Source organism: Polistes fuscatus, unplaced genomic scaffold, assembly GCF_010416935.1.
Source record: "Polistes fuscatus isolate 324 unplaced genomic scaffold, CU_Pfus_HIC Scaffold14, whole genome shotgun sequence".
Classification (NCBI taxonomy): domain Eukaryota; kingdom Metazoa; phylum Arthropoda; class Insecta; order Hymenoptera; family Vespidae; genus Polistes; species Polistes fuscatus.
The window spans coordinates 1,395,091-1,412,438 of record NW_025113042.1 but is presented as its reverse complement, the minus strand read 5'-3'; the positions used below and the strand labels follow the sequence as shown (position 1 = coordinate 1,412,438).

General features: G+C 31.3%; 1 protein-coding gene and 1 long non-coding RNA gene across 2 annotated transcripts; both read right to left on the bottom strand.

Moving 5' to 3' along the window:
* Positions 1-895: 895 nt before the first annotated feature.
* LOC122514198 lies at positions 896-1,272 on the bottom strand. The gene is made up of 2 exons (XR_006302997.1): positions 1,233-1,272; positions 896-1,034 (listed from the first exon to the last, which is right to left on the bottom strand). It is a non-coding gene; the product is annotated as an uncharacterized LOC122514198 (long non-coding RNA).
* Positions 1,273-2,470: 1,198 nt separating this feature from the next.
* LOC122514298 (fatty acid synthase-like) lies at positions 2,471-13,551 on the bottom strand. Its single transcript, XM_043631030.1, is given in 17 exon segments — positions 2,471-2,726; positions 4,349-4,597; positions 4,650-4,802; positions 5,022-5,156; positions 5,220-5,236; positions 5,367-5,438; positions 5,511-5,665; positions 5,668-5,815; positions 5,891-6,208; positions 6,294-6,454; positions 6,567-6,612; positions 7,007-7,144; positions 7,229-7,344; positions 7,383-7,655; positions 11,230-11,418; positions 11,505-11,642; positions 13,404-13,551. Coding segments are annotated over 17 exon segments (2,661 nt in total). The 5' UTR covers positions 13,501-13,551.
* Positions 13,552-17,348: the final 3,797 nt, after the last annotated feature.

Genomic DNA, 17,348 nt, shown 5'->3' with positions numbered 1-17,348 from the left:
GCCCAGTCAGTACTGAAAAGTATACTTTATTTGGCCCGTCAGGGAAAAGCCTTTCGGCATAAAACTCTGGTTAAAGTATACAGATGTCGATGAATGTTGAGTTAGCTTGATTATCAGCAGCTATCAAAGGTGATGATATATCAAAGGCAGAATAGAATTCTGACACGTGTGCCTTCTTCCTTTGTGGCTTGTAGTGCTTCGCTGATATCTTCGTTACGCAGAAGTGTAGCTCTCTTCGAAGTGATCGCTCGCAGTTATCGTGGTAGAATATGACGAAGCGCGAGAACACAAAGCATTTATAGAAAAAGGCGATGCAAAGTGCGGGCCAATTGCCGAAAAGACAAATACCGTAGCTGTCGATGCATATGATTGGCCTAATAGAAGTGGTGGGAGAACGCGCGTTAGAAGAACGAAGGCGCCCTTACAAAAGAATCGCTGTGCTCCTTTGTTTTTATCACTGTACTGCGATGCTTCCTTATCGCTATGTCTAGCTGTTTTAGATTATTATTTAAGGACATTCCTTCATAGCCTTATGTCGCATGACTAAATTATCCCTTCTGCATTTCGAGAGTAATCCAGTCGCTGAAAACTCTTGTGTTTTTGGACAAAACTATGTGTATATACGTATACGTTAGTGGAAAATGTGTTTCGTTAAACAAGAGAATAACTTAAGTCAAAAAGAGGCGAAAAGAGCCATAAACGTCGAGAAACAATGTAATTTTACTATATACTAATACTAATTTTATTCTTAAAAAGTATACTTTTAACGTTTCATATTTCGATAAATTTCATTTCATATTTTGTTTCATATACGATATCATTATTATCTTTTTCCAAACTAAGTTACAAAATTTGCATATAGAAAGAAGAAACAACGTGAAAGAGAAGAGACTTATTAAAATTAGGTAAGCGTATACTCAACGAAACTTACATAACTCTTGTATAATTTTACAGAATTGTTAATCATAGTTATAAAGATATTGTTCTAATTGTCGTTTTTCCTCTTCTTGTGGATTCGCGTCATCAATTCGTTGCTAAAAAATTTTAAACACAGTCATAATTAATGAGATATAAAACTTGCATATAAAAATAATATAGCAATATATATATATATATATAATAATTTAAATTATAATACCAGTGAAAATTATAACAATTATACTATCTTAAGAGATTTGATCGAAACAAAAAATAGATAATGTCATTATTGACATAAAAATAAAATTAATTACCTCGTTGTCGGTCTCCCTAACAAAGATATTTTTCTTGTTGTCATTTGGGGAATTATCTTTTAATATTTGGCGAGCAGCGATTACTGAAGAATCTGTGCAAAGTACAGCATTAAGTCATTTTAAGAACCATGACATCTTTGTGTTATATAAATTTTTGAATTTGGTCTCAGCTAGTGTATTTCCCGCAAAATTAGGCAATAATATAAATAAACCATGCAGGGAAGATTCTTTTCTTTTTTTGCATAATTTTTCCACATTTGTGTCTCCTAAGCTATCTTCGTCTAAGTCGAGCGAGGAGAAAATGAAGAATTTTACGTGTGATTTACAGTGCTTTCTGCTATATTTATCGAGTATTTCAGTAACTTTAAAATACTTTAACGAAGAAATTGACGAATCCATCTTCGTTCTCTGTAAATCGAATATACCATCGAGTTGACCTATAGTTAAAGCTTCTTTAAATATTTTGTCAAAGCTTGTGGCATTGTTTAAGTCAACCTCTTGTCGAACAATGATCGTTGCTCCATATTCGCGCCATTTAAGGACCAAATTTTCGTTACTTTGTTTTGACATATTAGAAACAATGATAAATTTTCTAGCTCCTTGTTCGATCATCCATTCGATCAGTACTTTTCCAAAGATATTAAAACCGTCGATAACGAGGTAGCATTTATCGCTATGAAAGAAAAGTTGAGGAATTAAGTTAGAGAATTTTTTTCTTCTTGCAAGTTGACTAAAACCTGTAAAAAAATACATTCGTATCATAATTGTCAACAAATCGAACGTATTATTTCATAAAGTTTATACATAATTAATTACCTTTCCGTAACGTTCACAAGCCTTAATTTTTCTTTCTTCTGTTGCTCCTGAATCATAATTCTTCGTGATATAATTGGTTTTATTAAACCCGTGTAGAGCTTTTCTCATCAATTCCGCTAATTCTCTCTTTCTTTTTTGTGGTAACTTAATAAGGTCTTGTAAACAGTAACTATATACACTTATGAACCGTATTAAATTAGATAGTGGTAATGGATTGTAATTAGGCCCTTTAAAATCGTAAATCATTACCAAATGTTTTATATTTTTAACAATGTCCAAACAACTTTCCATATCGTCTAAGATGGAATAGTTTGCAACTACAAAATCAAAACCTTTGCCTTTTGTAATATTCATAATATTAATTGTATAGTCTTCAACTTTGATAATATTAGACTTTGGTAAACTTGGTCGCAACGACTCGATCACCCGTTTTTCTGCATCCGTTTCGTAAGTAGTGTAAACATCAAAATTAAAGATAAGGATAAATTTATGAGAGCCTGTCCTACGTCACTAGCACCATAATGTACTAGCACAGATTTAATTTTTTTAAACCTTCAAGTATCCGAATGCAAAATGCAGAAAGCTGCCAAATATGCTTGGGGAATTGTTGAAGCATCTTCGAAGCTCATAGTGTCTGGAATAATCCAAGTAAAATCTGGATCGGCTGAAATTTCATTACTTATATAAAATTATCAACTAGTCCCATTACTCTACGACCTTTCTCATCTGTCCCTGAATATTCTGTAATAGATATCTGTGATTCTGGCTGACATCATTTTTTAACCAATATTCGTATGCACCTAAGTCAAATGCAGAACATTTTACTTTCACCATCCTATTATTTTTTTCTTTAATCAATGATAATTTTTCAATCTATACTAATGAGCCTGATTTATTAATTTTCGCTTGCAACGCATAGAAGAAGTAGACTTTACTCGCAATGGCATCCATCTGTATGTGCCTCATACCCCGTTTGGGGCTAATAACTTTTCACGAAGATTAAGTTTTATTTGTGATTCATAGAATTCATTTTAAAGTGAGAATTTCGGTGACTTAGCATCTTGTAGATCAAAAATTTGAAGTTTTTAATACGCCAGTTCTCCTTTTATATCTCGAAGTATCTCAAATATATCATTATCGATAATAGTGTTAACCACAAATATAACATTGTCATATTATGTGTCTTGTAAGCAGATTTTTAACCGATCTAAACAGTTTTCGTCGTTATTAACGACAACAGTTTTTCCTAAATTTCTTTCTTTATGTAAAAGAAGAGCTGTACGACAGAGAGCAATTTTTATTTTCAGGACGATGTTTAATCCCACACTTGTTAATGCAGAAATCGCACTATCTTCCTCTTTTGTTTCAATGATTGTCAATAAAAATTATTCTTTACCGAGAGTATTAATAAGTCTTCTTACATCGGTATAACGCGCGTTATTTATAATCGTTAAAATAAAATTCTCATGAATTGTCTCATAAAGCAACTCTCTACTAATTAATTTTAAATTAAAGTTTTTCCTCGTCTTTTTTATGGTATTCTCGAGAAAATCTAAAATATTCTCATTTTTCTTTTTTGACTCATTCGTTAACAATATCTTTTCTTCACTGTTCATGCCAATATTTTTTGAAATTAATCCTAGTACTGCGTGTACTTCGTCGTCGATATCCATCTTTGTTTTTTCGATATTCTGGATAAATCGAAGTTCATCCGCGACAATTTTCGAATTGCTGTTTTTAAATATTATTTCTTTAAATTGGATTCCACTTATTGCAATTCCGGGGCAAGCAATTACGTTTGCCCGTTTTTCAAACTTCTTCGGTAAAGGTACGATAAAAAATCAGTATAGTCCATATAGTTTGTTAAACTATGATACATTTTATTATTTTTTGTCTAAAACATTTATAAAAACGATATTTAAATAAGTTATCAGAAAAATGTTTTTTAGTAATATAACAAGTTTGATGTACAAGCATATTTGGTGTAAAATCTATTTTTATGTCGTTTGAAAAAAAATATACGTATTAAATTCTTGTCTACTAGAAATTTTTGTTTTAACAAATTGTCTATTGTAACATTTCCTAATTGTAAATGTTAGTACTTATACGTTAAAAAATTGCTGCAGATTATTATTGTTAAGGAACAGTCATAAATAATGTATTATCAAAGCATAATTTAATAAATAATATTAATTTTATTTTTTTATTCTTTGATTGTAAACAAAGAAAATTAAAATTTATTTATTTTTAGTCCAAAAATGCTCTTAAGATTTTTCACATTTATTTCAGTTTTTATTTACGTGGTAAAGAATTTGAAGAGTTTTTGAACTTTTGGTCTATATTGTATCTTTATAATCACGAGTAAGTTAATATTAGGTTTCAAATTCTTACCATAGTTTCCTTTGATTTTTTCTGTTAATTTTTCCATGTCGATGAAGAGTTTCTGTATCCTACTCGGTACAAACATATTTTTATTTCTACTGCTGATAATATGAACTTGAACTAATCCTTCTAGTAATAACCTCCAGTCTCTGCTCCATTTAAGCGTTCTATTGGAACACGATGTAGAAAGTCCGCTAATAATTGTAAGATTCTTCATACTGGTAACCATGTAAAAGTAGATTAGAGTAAATATTTTCTTCGTCTAAAATTTTCGTTTCTTCTTTTAGTAAAATGATTTCTGGAATATCTTCCTTCTGTGTTTCTGCTAAGCGAATAGTTCCAGAAGCTATCATAATTTCATCTTTAGTTTTACTTCAAATTTTCCTGAACCTGAAAATTTACATTATTTCAAATATTGTTTTAAAATATTATATTTATAGGATTGCTATTTATACCTTTATATCATAATAATTAAATGAATTTTGCCATTTCTAGTACTTCTAGTAATTTATTGTGAATAATAATGTTCTCGAGTATAAAAGAGTATTAGCCTTATTCGGTATTAAATTCGAGTACATATTCACAACCAACTTTAAATAGACAGCTGAAGAAATGATAACATTGCCGTTTATTTTAAAATTTCCTAAAAACTTGTATTTATCTGATTCCAAATCTACCAGTACTTCTATTTGTTGAGTTTCCCAAAATTTACCACTTTCCACGTGCCTGTCAAACATACACAATAATTGTTTATAGCATCCATTTGAAAAAAGTCTATTTTGTACTTACCAATCAGAACTGTGTTCCTATCGAACAAGAAGAGAAATAGATGGGGTTTTCTGGAAACAGGATAAGGAACTCTCGGATAGAGCTTTCCTGGCGTAATTGGAAATCCAAGATTATAAAGCTTTCCTAATGTGGATAAATAAAAGTTGCATTGTCCTTATGGCCTCGTTTTGTTAATGATAAATTAATGCAACACCTGTCCAATGATTTTCTTTGAATTGCCTAATAAATGAAAAGTATTAGGTTATTTAATTTAAAAAAACTGTATTAAAATATTTATTTCAATAAATAAACCTGTAAAAGTCCATGGGGAGAAATTTCAATCATTATAGCGTTTTTTGGTAACATTGTTAATATTTCTTCGAATAAGACAGGAGAAAGGAGATTATTCGTATGATATTCTGGTGAAGAACGGTGAGCTTTCATTAAATGCCACTCATTTTTCGGAGTGACGTGCATAGCCAACGTTTACTGCGATTTTTTGGTTGAGAGATGACTTTTTTTAAATATTCTAACAACTTTGGACCAGCTGGAGAAATGTACCGACTATGAAAAGCAATATTACTAGTCGGCACGGTTTTAGCAAATATTCCTTTACCCTAAAGAAAAAATAAGTATAGTTTCAAAATTTTAATATTTTTAATGTCTATCAAAAAATATCTCCTAAGCATTACCTGTAATTCTTTTACAAAAGCTTTTATGGACTCGGTAGGTCCACTTATGGTAGAACTGTCGGGTCCATTATGACAAGCAATATCAATGTCTTCAGGACAGAAATGCCGCAACTGTTTGTAACCGAGACCAACTGCGGCCATCGTTCCGTGTATCAAATCACTTTCTACTGAAGCCAAACCACGAGAAAGAGCGCTTAAAATCATTTCCTCAGCAGTAAAGCAACCATCTGCGTAAGAACAACCCAACTCACCAACAGAATGCCCGATCATGTAATTTGGTTTCACACCAACAGTATATAGAGTATCTACCAAACCAATCTACGTAACAATTATCCGAAATTATTCATTTAAAAAAAAGAAAAAATAAACACTGCTGAAGAGGAAACATTAGATATATTATTACTTGTATTGCTGCTATTCCCAGAAAGCAATTTATAATATTATCGTATATTGTTGGATTTTTATCGCATATAATATGCTCAATATCGTAACCTCGAGGTCTTAAAACTACATCACATTTTTTTATTGCTTCGGCAAAGATTGGTATTTTCATTAGTGATTCACCTAAAAGAGAATTTTACATTTAATATATACGAGAGAGAGAGAGAGAGAGAGAGTGAGAGAGGAGAGAGAGATGTAACATTTTTTTAATTATTTAAATATAAAATTGTAGTACCCATTCCGATCCATTGTGATCCCATCCCCGAAAAAACGAACCAGATCTTCGAGATTGAACTGACATATTAGGTTGAACCATTTCTATCGATTGCTCTGAATCAGCTGCTTCAAAATCTGGAATTACTGTATACCCAGAATACAGAGAATTGGAAAATGGTTTCTCAGTAATATCAGTAATTAATTGAGCCAATTCATCATCTCCTTTTTCGAATTTAACTAAACACAAAAGAATATAGTTCACGATCATTTTGCCTAATCAGTTCGGTCGTAAATTAAATATCTTACAATATCAAAGATCGACGATATCATTTCCTGAGTTCGACAAGAAGCTACAAAAAGTCGTGGCATATTATATGGTGAAAGTTTTCTCTTTGATTCTTTTTTGAATGACGTTTTAGGATAATGTGAGAGAAGGACCGTTTAAAGCGGCTGTGTTACTGCAGCGTAACAACCCATCCAAGGTGTTGGTTCTGTAATTACTTTTACGCGTCCATCCTGAAGGCATTGGGCCTCTTCTGGAGGCTCAGAATAATGAAGATTCGGAGGTATAACTTCAGTCTCCATAGCAATTAGTACCTAGAAATATAAAATAAACAAATGTGAAATATTAAACCAAATTAGCGTTTTTTATATTTAATTTTGTCTTTTCAGTAAATTTACCTTGATTATCGAATTTATTGCATTATTATTATAAGCGTTACCAATGTTTGACTTAACAGATCCTATTAAAAGAGGATTAGAAAGACTTCGATCTTGACAATAAACAAGATCATTGCCTTTAATTCTTCGAGATCCATAGATTTGATTGCTTTACCATCAGCCTCGATGTAAGTTACGTCGCTTGGCTTTAGACCGCAGTGTTTCAATGTCTGTTTCATTATTTGAGCCTGAAATTCGGCTGTGGGAAATAGACACGTGTTTCTTGGAATTGCTTCAGTGTACTTAACAGAAAGATTAACGACCTCGGCATAAACTCGCTTTGCATTTTCGGCTCTTTGAAGGAAAATTGTTCCTATCGAGTCGCTTCTCGTGAATCCAGACGCTTTCTTATCAAAAGAACTATTTACCCCGTCTGTTGACAATGAACCTAAATAATAGAATGCATAAAACAGAAAATTATTTAAAATTACGAAAATATTTAACTTGCTGTTCTAAGACCTTTAATTATTATTGAAAGAAACAAATATAAAAAAAATTGCCTTTTTGTCTTTACACGCAAGAATTGGAATTAATTAAACCTAGAATAGTCTTATTTTACCAAAATCATACAGTTGGTAAGATGTTTGGGAAGTAAGCTTAAGATTCCTCCACTAACAATAGCGTAATCGCAATCTCAGCTTTTATAGCATCGTACGCATTTTGAATCGCTAATGAACCTGATGTGTTGGTTGAATCGATAGTGCAGCTTAAGCCAGTTAAACCCACACAAAACGAGATCCGGTTTGCTAGCAAACCACGGCAAATCCCCAGTAGATTATATCCTTCCAACTATAATGAAAATAAAAAAAATAAAAACAATTGCACATAGAATGATTTTACCTTTAAATTAAATCCATTAGATCATTTTATTTACTTACTTTAGTTTTATCTTTCATTGAATAACAATCTGACTCATATAAACTCAATACTCCGTAAACATTGGTTTTCTTGTTCCGTAATTTCTTCTTCTTCTTCTTCTTTCTTTAGTTTAGGCAAATTGCCTGTTTCGTAACGACGTTTTTCTGCCTATTGCACTGTTAAATTGTCGCACCATCGTTTTCGTGGCGCCCCGTGCTTCTGCGGCCTACCGGTGACTTATCCCGTGCAATTCTGACAATTCTTCCGTTGTCCATTCTGTTGATATGTTCGTTCCATTCTTTTTTTCTTTTTAGTATCCATTCGTTAATGTTTTCCACTTTGCATGTTCTTCTTATATCTTCACTTCTCTTCGATCCAGTAGTGTTTTTCCAGCTATTCTGCGAAGAACTCTCATTTCGGTTGTCTCTAGTAACTGTTTCGTTTTCGCCGTGTCTGGTCGAGTTTCTGCGGTATGTGACATAATAGGTCTTACCATTGCCTTGTAAATTCTTGCTTTGGTCTCTATGTCCATGTTTTTGTTTCGCCATATTGTGTCATTCAAACAACCCGCTATTCTGGATGCCTTCATTGTCTGTTCTCTTACCTCTGCTTCAACATCACCATATCCTGAGATTTCTATTCCTAGGTACTTAAATCTCATTTCCTGCTGAATAACCTTCCCTTCAATTTCCAGTTTGCATCTTAACGGTGTCTTTGATGTTGTCATGCATTTAGTTTTCTGGGCCGATATTTTCATGTTGAATGATTTGGCTATGCAGTTAAATCGGTGTAGTAGACGTTGTAGATCATCCTCATTTTCGGCCACTAATACAGCGTCATCAGCATAGCATAGGATGGTTATTTCTTCGCTGCCCATTTTATATCCTTTTAGCAGTCTTACGTTTCTTATTATTTCGTCCATAATGATGTTAAAAAGCAGGGGACTTAGGGAATCCCCTTGTCGGATACCACGACCTGCATCAATCGGTTCAGTCAAGGCGCCATTTATCTTTGCTTGGATCTTATTGTTTCTATAGATGTCCTCTATGGTCTTGATAAGATTATTCGGAATTTGCCGGTTATAGAGGAGGTGTATAACATCCTTTAACTGCACTCGGTCGAATGCCTTTTCCAAATCAATGAAACACATATATGCTGGTCTGTTGTATTCAATTGTTTTTCTGTTATCTGTCTTATGATGAAAACCGCGTCTGTGCACGATCTGCCTGATCTGAATCCCTGTTGTTCGTCTTATAGATTCGTTAAGCTGTTAATTTTATTCGTTATAATCTTTGTTGTTAGTTTTAATGAAGTGTTTAAAAGATTTATTCCCCTGTAGTTTGTAGGCAGCTTTTTGTCTCCTTTTTTAAACATAACTATAGTTGTGCTAGTCGCCATTCGTCAGGTATTTTGTGTTGGTATATATTTTTTGGATTAGGAATGTTAGTTGTTGTGTGAGACGTTGGCCACCATATTTTATTAACTCGTTTTGGATGCCATCTTGCCCTGAGCTCTTCCTATTCTTTAGTCTTGGATAGCTGTTTCTACATCACTGGCTCAATTTGTATGTCGCTTCTGGTTATTATTTCTGGCGTATTTAGTTCCGTTTGAGGTTCTTCTGATTTATAGAGCTCTGTTAGATAGTTAATCCAATTTTCTTTTGTGATCTGGTTTGTTTCTATCATTTCATTGACCTCCTTTCTTTGTTTCTAATAAATCGCCAGATTTGTTTTTGGAGTCCATAGAAGTCACTCTCCATTCTTTTCGAAAAAATCTCCCAATAATTTTGCTTTGTTTGCCTTACTAATGTCGCTGTTTGATTCCGGATTCGTCTATACATTTCGTATGACTCAGGTGTTCTTAATGTCCTATAGTTAAGGTATGCCATTTTCTTTTTTTTGCATATTTCCTTAATCTCTGGGCGGAACCAAGGAGTTTGATCATTCTAGCCCGGTTTTTTACAGTTCGTGTTCCCAGGGCTTCATACAGCTTCTAAAATGTTGGTTCTTAGTTTTTCAGGCTATGTTTATGTTATCTTCTTCTTTTATTGGGTCTTTTTCGATTTTTTCTTTCAACCTGTTCTCGTATAGTTGTTTGGTTGGTAAGTTCCATAGTGACTCGATGTTTATTTTCAATTCTTGAGTTGCTCGTGCAAGATTCTTTGGGGTTTAAACTTCATTCTTATTTTGCTAATAGCAGGCTATGATCGCTTCCTACATTCGCGGATTTAACGTCCTAACATCTAATATTTGGTTTGGTTGGACGTATCTGTTAGTAACAATGTAATCAATTTAGACCTGAAGCCTCTGGTGTTGCTGTATGTAAATTTATATTGTTCCTTATGATTGTAAAATGTATTATTAATCCTTAGCTCGTTAAATGTGCGTAGCTGTGTCATTAGTTCTCCATTGTAATTTAACACGTTTTCGTTGAACCTTTTTTTATTCCAGGTATTATTTCGTTTCCGATGCGGGCGTTAAAATCTCAAAGGATTATCATTTGTTGGTTACTTGGTAATGATCCGACTAAATTTTGTAGTTGGTCGTAGAAGGCTTCTCTTTCTTCTTTGGGTTTATTATCTTCTGGTGCATAAATTGACACTATATTTAATTTTTGGTCTTCCGCTTTATTTTTACCACCAATATTCGTGAAGATATGTAGTTACACTCTTGTATGTTGTTTTTGTATTTCTTGGATACTGCGATGGCTACCCCTTCTTTTGCCCTGATTTGTTTTTCTACACCACTATAGATCACTAAGTAGTCTTCGTACTGTATTTGTCCTTTGCCTTTCTTTTTGGTTTCTTGTAAGGCGCATATATCGATGTTATTATCTTTCAGTTCTTTCAGGGTTTCTTGATATTTATTATTAAATGATTTGATGTTCCAGGTAGCCAGACGCATTATATGTTCTTTTTTCCATTTCGTTGTCCTTTTCCTTGCATGTGTCGTCATCTGTATATCAGTCCTATTCCGAGGCAGAGTGTCGGTTCTATGAGCCATAGTCTTTTTTTTACGTTGGGTAGGGAGCTAACCTGATCCAACAACCTTCCTCCTTTTCCCGGGCTTAGGACCGGCAACATGATCGCTGATCTGCGATCATGCAGGCGGAGTTCCGTAATTCTACAGGATTTATTCCAGCATCAATGATCGCTTCAAACGTAACTTGCAATGCCATTCTTACTTCTGGCGTCAGATATTTTGCTTGAATTTCATTAATTCCAAAAAAAACTTTATCAAATTTCGTTAAATTAGAGAAGAGCCCTAGACGCGATGATACATTACACGAATGACCTAATAAATAATAATTTAATGAATCAAAAATAACGCACATTATTACATTTTATTTCTGTACAAAAACAAATTAAGCATATTCTTACCTAATTTAAATCTTGTATGATCCGCAGATACGCAATCTTCTCCATTTATTAGATTTTCCCTTAAATCATTGATATTGTTACTCTTTGGAAATTTTCCCGATATTCCAGAGATGACCACTGCACTATCGTCCAAGCCTTCTAAATTCATATTTGCAAAAAGTATAAGCACGAGCAACACAATCAACCACTTATTCATATGACAAATAAAGCTATTCATTGGAATCGCTGTTTATATAGCCAATCGAATAAGTCTTATTTAAATTGTTAATTATGCGATTTAGTTATGAAATTTAAATTTGTTTACTATGCATTATGCTGCATTGTCAATGCTGTATTGTATAAAAGATATCTTTTCCACGGAATCCGATGACGTTTGACTTCTAATGGATTCTTTAATAAGAAATATATTTCCGTTAGAACTATAGGATAAACGATTTCAGATACCTATTTCATTATATTCTAAATAACATTTATTACTAGCTTTACTTGAAGATTTTTTCTAGATCTTAACAATAATTAATTATATTGTAAGGAGAAGGTTGCATTAGAACGATTCATGATATGTATGAGATTTTCAAAAAGTAAGAATAACAATTGGTTAATGGAAATCTCATAAAAAGAACTAGATAAAACAATTTCAAAACAAGTACTCTTTGTAACTCGAGAGATTTTTATTTAAAATTTTCTTGGTTTAACTGCACTTTTAAATTGTGCTTAAATGTTAATTTATGAAATTGAATTAGCAAATTAAATGCTTTTACGTATGAAGCATTACCATTCTACTTAACTTTAAAAGAAATCTTTCCCACGGAATCCGATGACGTTTGACTTTTAATTGATTCTTATATAAGAAATATATTTCCGTTTGAACTACAGGATAAACGATTTCAGATACCTATTTCATTATATTCTAAAGAACATTTATTACTAGCTTGACTTGAAGATTTTTTCAAGATCTTATCAATAATTAATTAGATTCTAAGGAGAAGGTTGCATTAGAACGACTCAGGATACGTATGAGATTTTCAAAAAGTAAGAATAACAATTAAATAATGGAAATCTCATAAAAAGAACAAGATTAATCAATTTAAAAACAAGTACTCTTTGTAACTCGAGAGATTTTTATTTAAAATTTTCTTGGGTTAACTGCACTGTTAAATTATGCTTAAATATTTATTTATGCCATTGAATTAGCAAATAAAATGCTTTTACGTATGGAACATTGTCATTGTACTTTCATTTAAAGAAAATCTTTCCCACGGAATCCGATGACCTTTGGCTTCTAATTGTTTTTTATATAAGAAATATATTTCCGTTTGAACTATAGGATAAACGATTTCGGATACCTATTTCATTATATTCTAAAGAACATTTATTACTAGCTTGACTTGAAGATTTTTTTAAGATCTTAACAATAATTAATTAGATTGTAAGGAGAAGGTTGCATTAGAACGATTCAGGATACGTATGAGATTTTCAAAGAGTAAGAATAACTATTGGTTAATGGAAATCTCATAAAATGAACAAGATAAAACTATTTAAACACAAGTACTCTTTGTGACTCGAAAAAATTTTTATTTAAAATTTTCTTGGTTTAACCGCACTGTTTAATTATACTTAAAGATTTATTTATGCCATTGAATTAGGAAAAAAATGCTTTTACTTATGAAGCATTTTCATTGTACTTTTATTTAAAAAATATCTTTTCCGGTGTTTCCGATTACTTTTGATTTCTAATTTTTTATTATATAAGAAATAAATTTCCATTTGAACTACAAGATAAACGATTCGAAATACTTAATTCTTTTAAATTCAAGAACATGTAATACTTCCAAGATTTCAACATTTTTTCAAGACCTTATAAATCCGTAGAAAAGATGTAAATAGCAATACACTTACGTATAATATTTTTTTTGAAGTTATACGTCTTTTGGCGCGTTGGGAAAAATGTAGTTTTGAGTGTTTTTGTTCGGAGCGTCTGGAGAAACGACACCATGAAGTTTGTCGGTTTTAACGACGCGCGGCAAAGCGATTTCAAGTATACGGCATGAAGTTGTCTTCTCTTTTCTTTTTCTTCCCCTTTTATTCTCAAGCGGGTCACCCATCCAAATACAAATCGTACTCAGCGCTGCTATACTTAAATGTTCGAGCGAGAACTAATGCTGTAACCGCGCCATGGCTGTTGACGCATAAAGTAATTCGATATATCTCATTTACATTTACTGTGGACTGATATCTATATTTTTATATTTTTTTACTTTTTTATTCTTTCTTATATATATGTAATAGTAATTATTTTTTTCTTTTAAGTTATTTTTTTCGTTGAAGTTTTTTTTTGAAGTTTTTTTAAATGTTATTGAGGTTATATTCGTTTTGGTACGCCAAAGAAGTATAACTTCTTACGTGCGTACATAAGTACTCACACCAGTTTTTTTAATTTTTAAATATATACAGGAAAGAAAAAATTATTTATTACAAAAAAATTAGAAATAATAAATTTTTTATCATCTTGCGCAAATAATAAAGAAAAATTGATTACTTGAATTACAGTTGACATTTTATTTTTTAACAGGTATATAAAAATAGATAAATCTTTAATATACTAACAAATATAACAATCGTATATATTCTAATTATTAACAATTTCATATATAATTATTGTATATCCATGAGTTTTAACATTTATTCTTCATTTATGAATATTTATTAAACGCAGATTCCAAAATGATAGTTATCGTAAAAGCATTCAATAATCCATCATCAATTGTCATCAAAAATTTTTCATGAAACGATTCGATATGCATAGTACGCTTCGATATTATTAAAACCAAATGATAGAGAAATATTTTTAAACGGTTATGAAGTTTGTTTTTTACAGATCCTTTAAAAAATTGTTGTTTATATAATTTTATTAATTGAGCGAGATGCGAAAAAATTTATTGTTTCTAATTTTTTTGTAATAAATAATTTTCTCTTCCCTATATGTATTTAAAAATTAAGAAATATGAAAAAAAATTTGAAAACAGATAGAAAAAAATTATCAATAAAAACTTCCCCCATGAAGGATCGAACACTAACTAGCGGCACAAGAAGCAAGAACGCTATTATTGACGCTAGCGCGCTACCTGATAGACAGTCGAAATTAGGATAATATAAACATGTATACAACAAAAATCAAAATTTTAAAATCTTTTTTCTCAAAATCGGCTAGGCATTTTGAAAAAACCCTTTACGACGATAACACCCTATATGTATACTACTAATATACTAAAGCTCGTTAAAATCCGTGAGTATCCTAGTGTAAGGTCCCCTTGTAAGACGTAATTAGTAATATAATTGTTTCTAAGCTTTTAAAAACGTCAGGTAAATGAAAAATGTCAGCTTTCGAAAATAAATCACTGAATTAAACTTACATTTTGATATTTGCAATGTTTTAAATGCTTATTGCGTTTCTATATTTGATATAATGAAGGTATCTTCACTTGTAAAGCTATTATAAATGAATATACGATCGAGTAATAACGTTTCTTTCCATTATTTATACGGCATTACATATTCATACAGTAAGATTCCGTTTCGAATGAAAAGCGTCAGTTTTTCATAACTAATAAACCGATATTTGTAAGTAAAGACTTTTAATTGGACTTTGTCGAAAAAAAAATAATAAATTTTTTTATTTTAATATTTAAAATCTAAACGACTATAGAAATCGTATCTTTGTTTTGTTTTCGAAAGCACTTCTTGGATATTTTAATATATTTTCTAAAAGAGTTTACCCAAAAATAGTAAAATGTACCAAAGATTTGAACAATAATAATCCAGCTTTAATAGCGTCTTAGCTCGTTACCAAGTTTGTGTCTAGTAAATATGTTTGACACTCATTGAATACGGTTTATACATGCGAGTTCATTCTGCAATAAAAAATTGTTTGCATTATTTTTATACAATACGGATTTCCACGCGTGGCTTCATAGTTCGTCACCTGTAAGAGTCTTATGTAAGCTTCGTTCTGGCAGAAAAGAGTGGAAGGAAGATCTCACGTCCGCACTTCTAACAGTGATCACGTGTTAGCGTTCAATGGTAATTCGCCGCCATCGTAACATTCCAAATTCTAGGAAATGTTAACGTGTACATTAGTTAGGCGAAAGTAATCTTCATTTTTATGGTCACTTGATCGATTGCAAAAACTGACTAATCAAAAAATGATTTTACAGCTAAAGTCGTTAAAAATTTTAGTAAGACAAAAATGTATATGCAAATATAGAGAACAAATAGATAGTTTATTTTTAATATAATTTTAACAGTTTTCTTATAAAACAGATAACTAAGATTTAATGTTCCAACAGCAAGTCTTACAAATGTATTAAATTGTATACACGTATTGGTATTAAATGAATTTATATATTTTTTCTTTTTTTAATATTATGCTAATGTATTTATTATATTCTTTTGCTTTGTCCCGTTATAATAGCTTTTCGAAGATATACTTCTTTTGGAGCGTTTGGAAAAATGTGATGAGATTGAGATTTTTACGAGCGACATGGTAAAAACCGACACCACGAAGTTTGTCGGTATTTACGATGCGCGTCAAGCGATTTCAAATTTATGGCATTAAGTCGTTTTTCTCTTCTTTTCTTCCTCTTTTTTTCTTTTTTCTCAAGCGGGTCACCAATCCAAGTACTAATCGTACTCAGCGCTGCTTGACTTAATGATCAAAGCAGGAACTAGTGCTGTCACCGTGCCATGGGCGTTGACGTATTTATTACATATATGTAAAAAAATTTAAAATTCTTTAGCTCCAATGTGCCACGCTTTGCATGCGCCAACGTTGTAGTTAGGATTACCGGAAGAAAGAGAGAAAGAGAGAATAGAATTATTACTTAAAAAGGCACATGTGTGCAAGAACAATATAACTTCAATTGACGTTTCTTTGTTTACAGGGGTAATATCATATATATTATACTGAAGATAACCCGTACATGTACAGTTAATTAAATTTATAACTTTATTTACAGAGAAACACTTTTTGGCTTATTTATCAACATAATAATTATAGTTGTCTTAAAAACCACAATTATTTTTACTATGACGAAAATATTGAAGCAAGCATTAAAATTTGCGGCATCACCAAAGGGTAGAAAAACGAACGTAATCGCTATAACCTGAATTAGAAAAGAGAAGAATGAAGAATAAGCATTACAACCACAACACATGATGTTTGCAAATGAATATGCAGAATTAATGAAAACAGAGATATTAAAATCAATTAAAAACAACATTCAATCATAGACTCCAAGAAAAAACAGTTTAGATAACAATAATAAAAGAATTAGAAAAGGTATACTTTAATGAAGTGGGTAACATAATGTTCAATGACTTGTATTTGAAAAAGGTAAGAAAAAATAAGAGAGTAATGAAAAATAGACTAAAAATGGGCAAATTAAATGTAAAAAAATTCGTGTGTAGACTTATGTACGCACGTAAGAAGTTATATTTCTTTTGCGTAACGAAATATTTTTTTTCTCAGCCTATACGCTTCAGAATGTTCTGCGTTTGTTTATGATGAATACTTTCTTTTAGATACATTTTTGTAACGATAGTAATAGACATTACACTTCCCTACATTAGTTTTTGAGATCTCCAAAACTAAAACAGAAATTTACATGCATACTGATACTGGACAAAAAGTTGCAAGAGATTATAATTTAATAAGAATTATTGTAGAAAATAATTTATAAATAACTAAGATGCATTCTTTTTTTTATTAGGAATTATAATATTTATAATAATATAATATATTATTATAAATTTATTTTAATATTTTTTATTATTTATTATTATTAT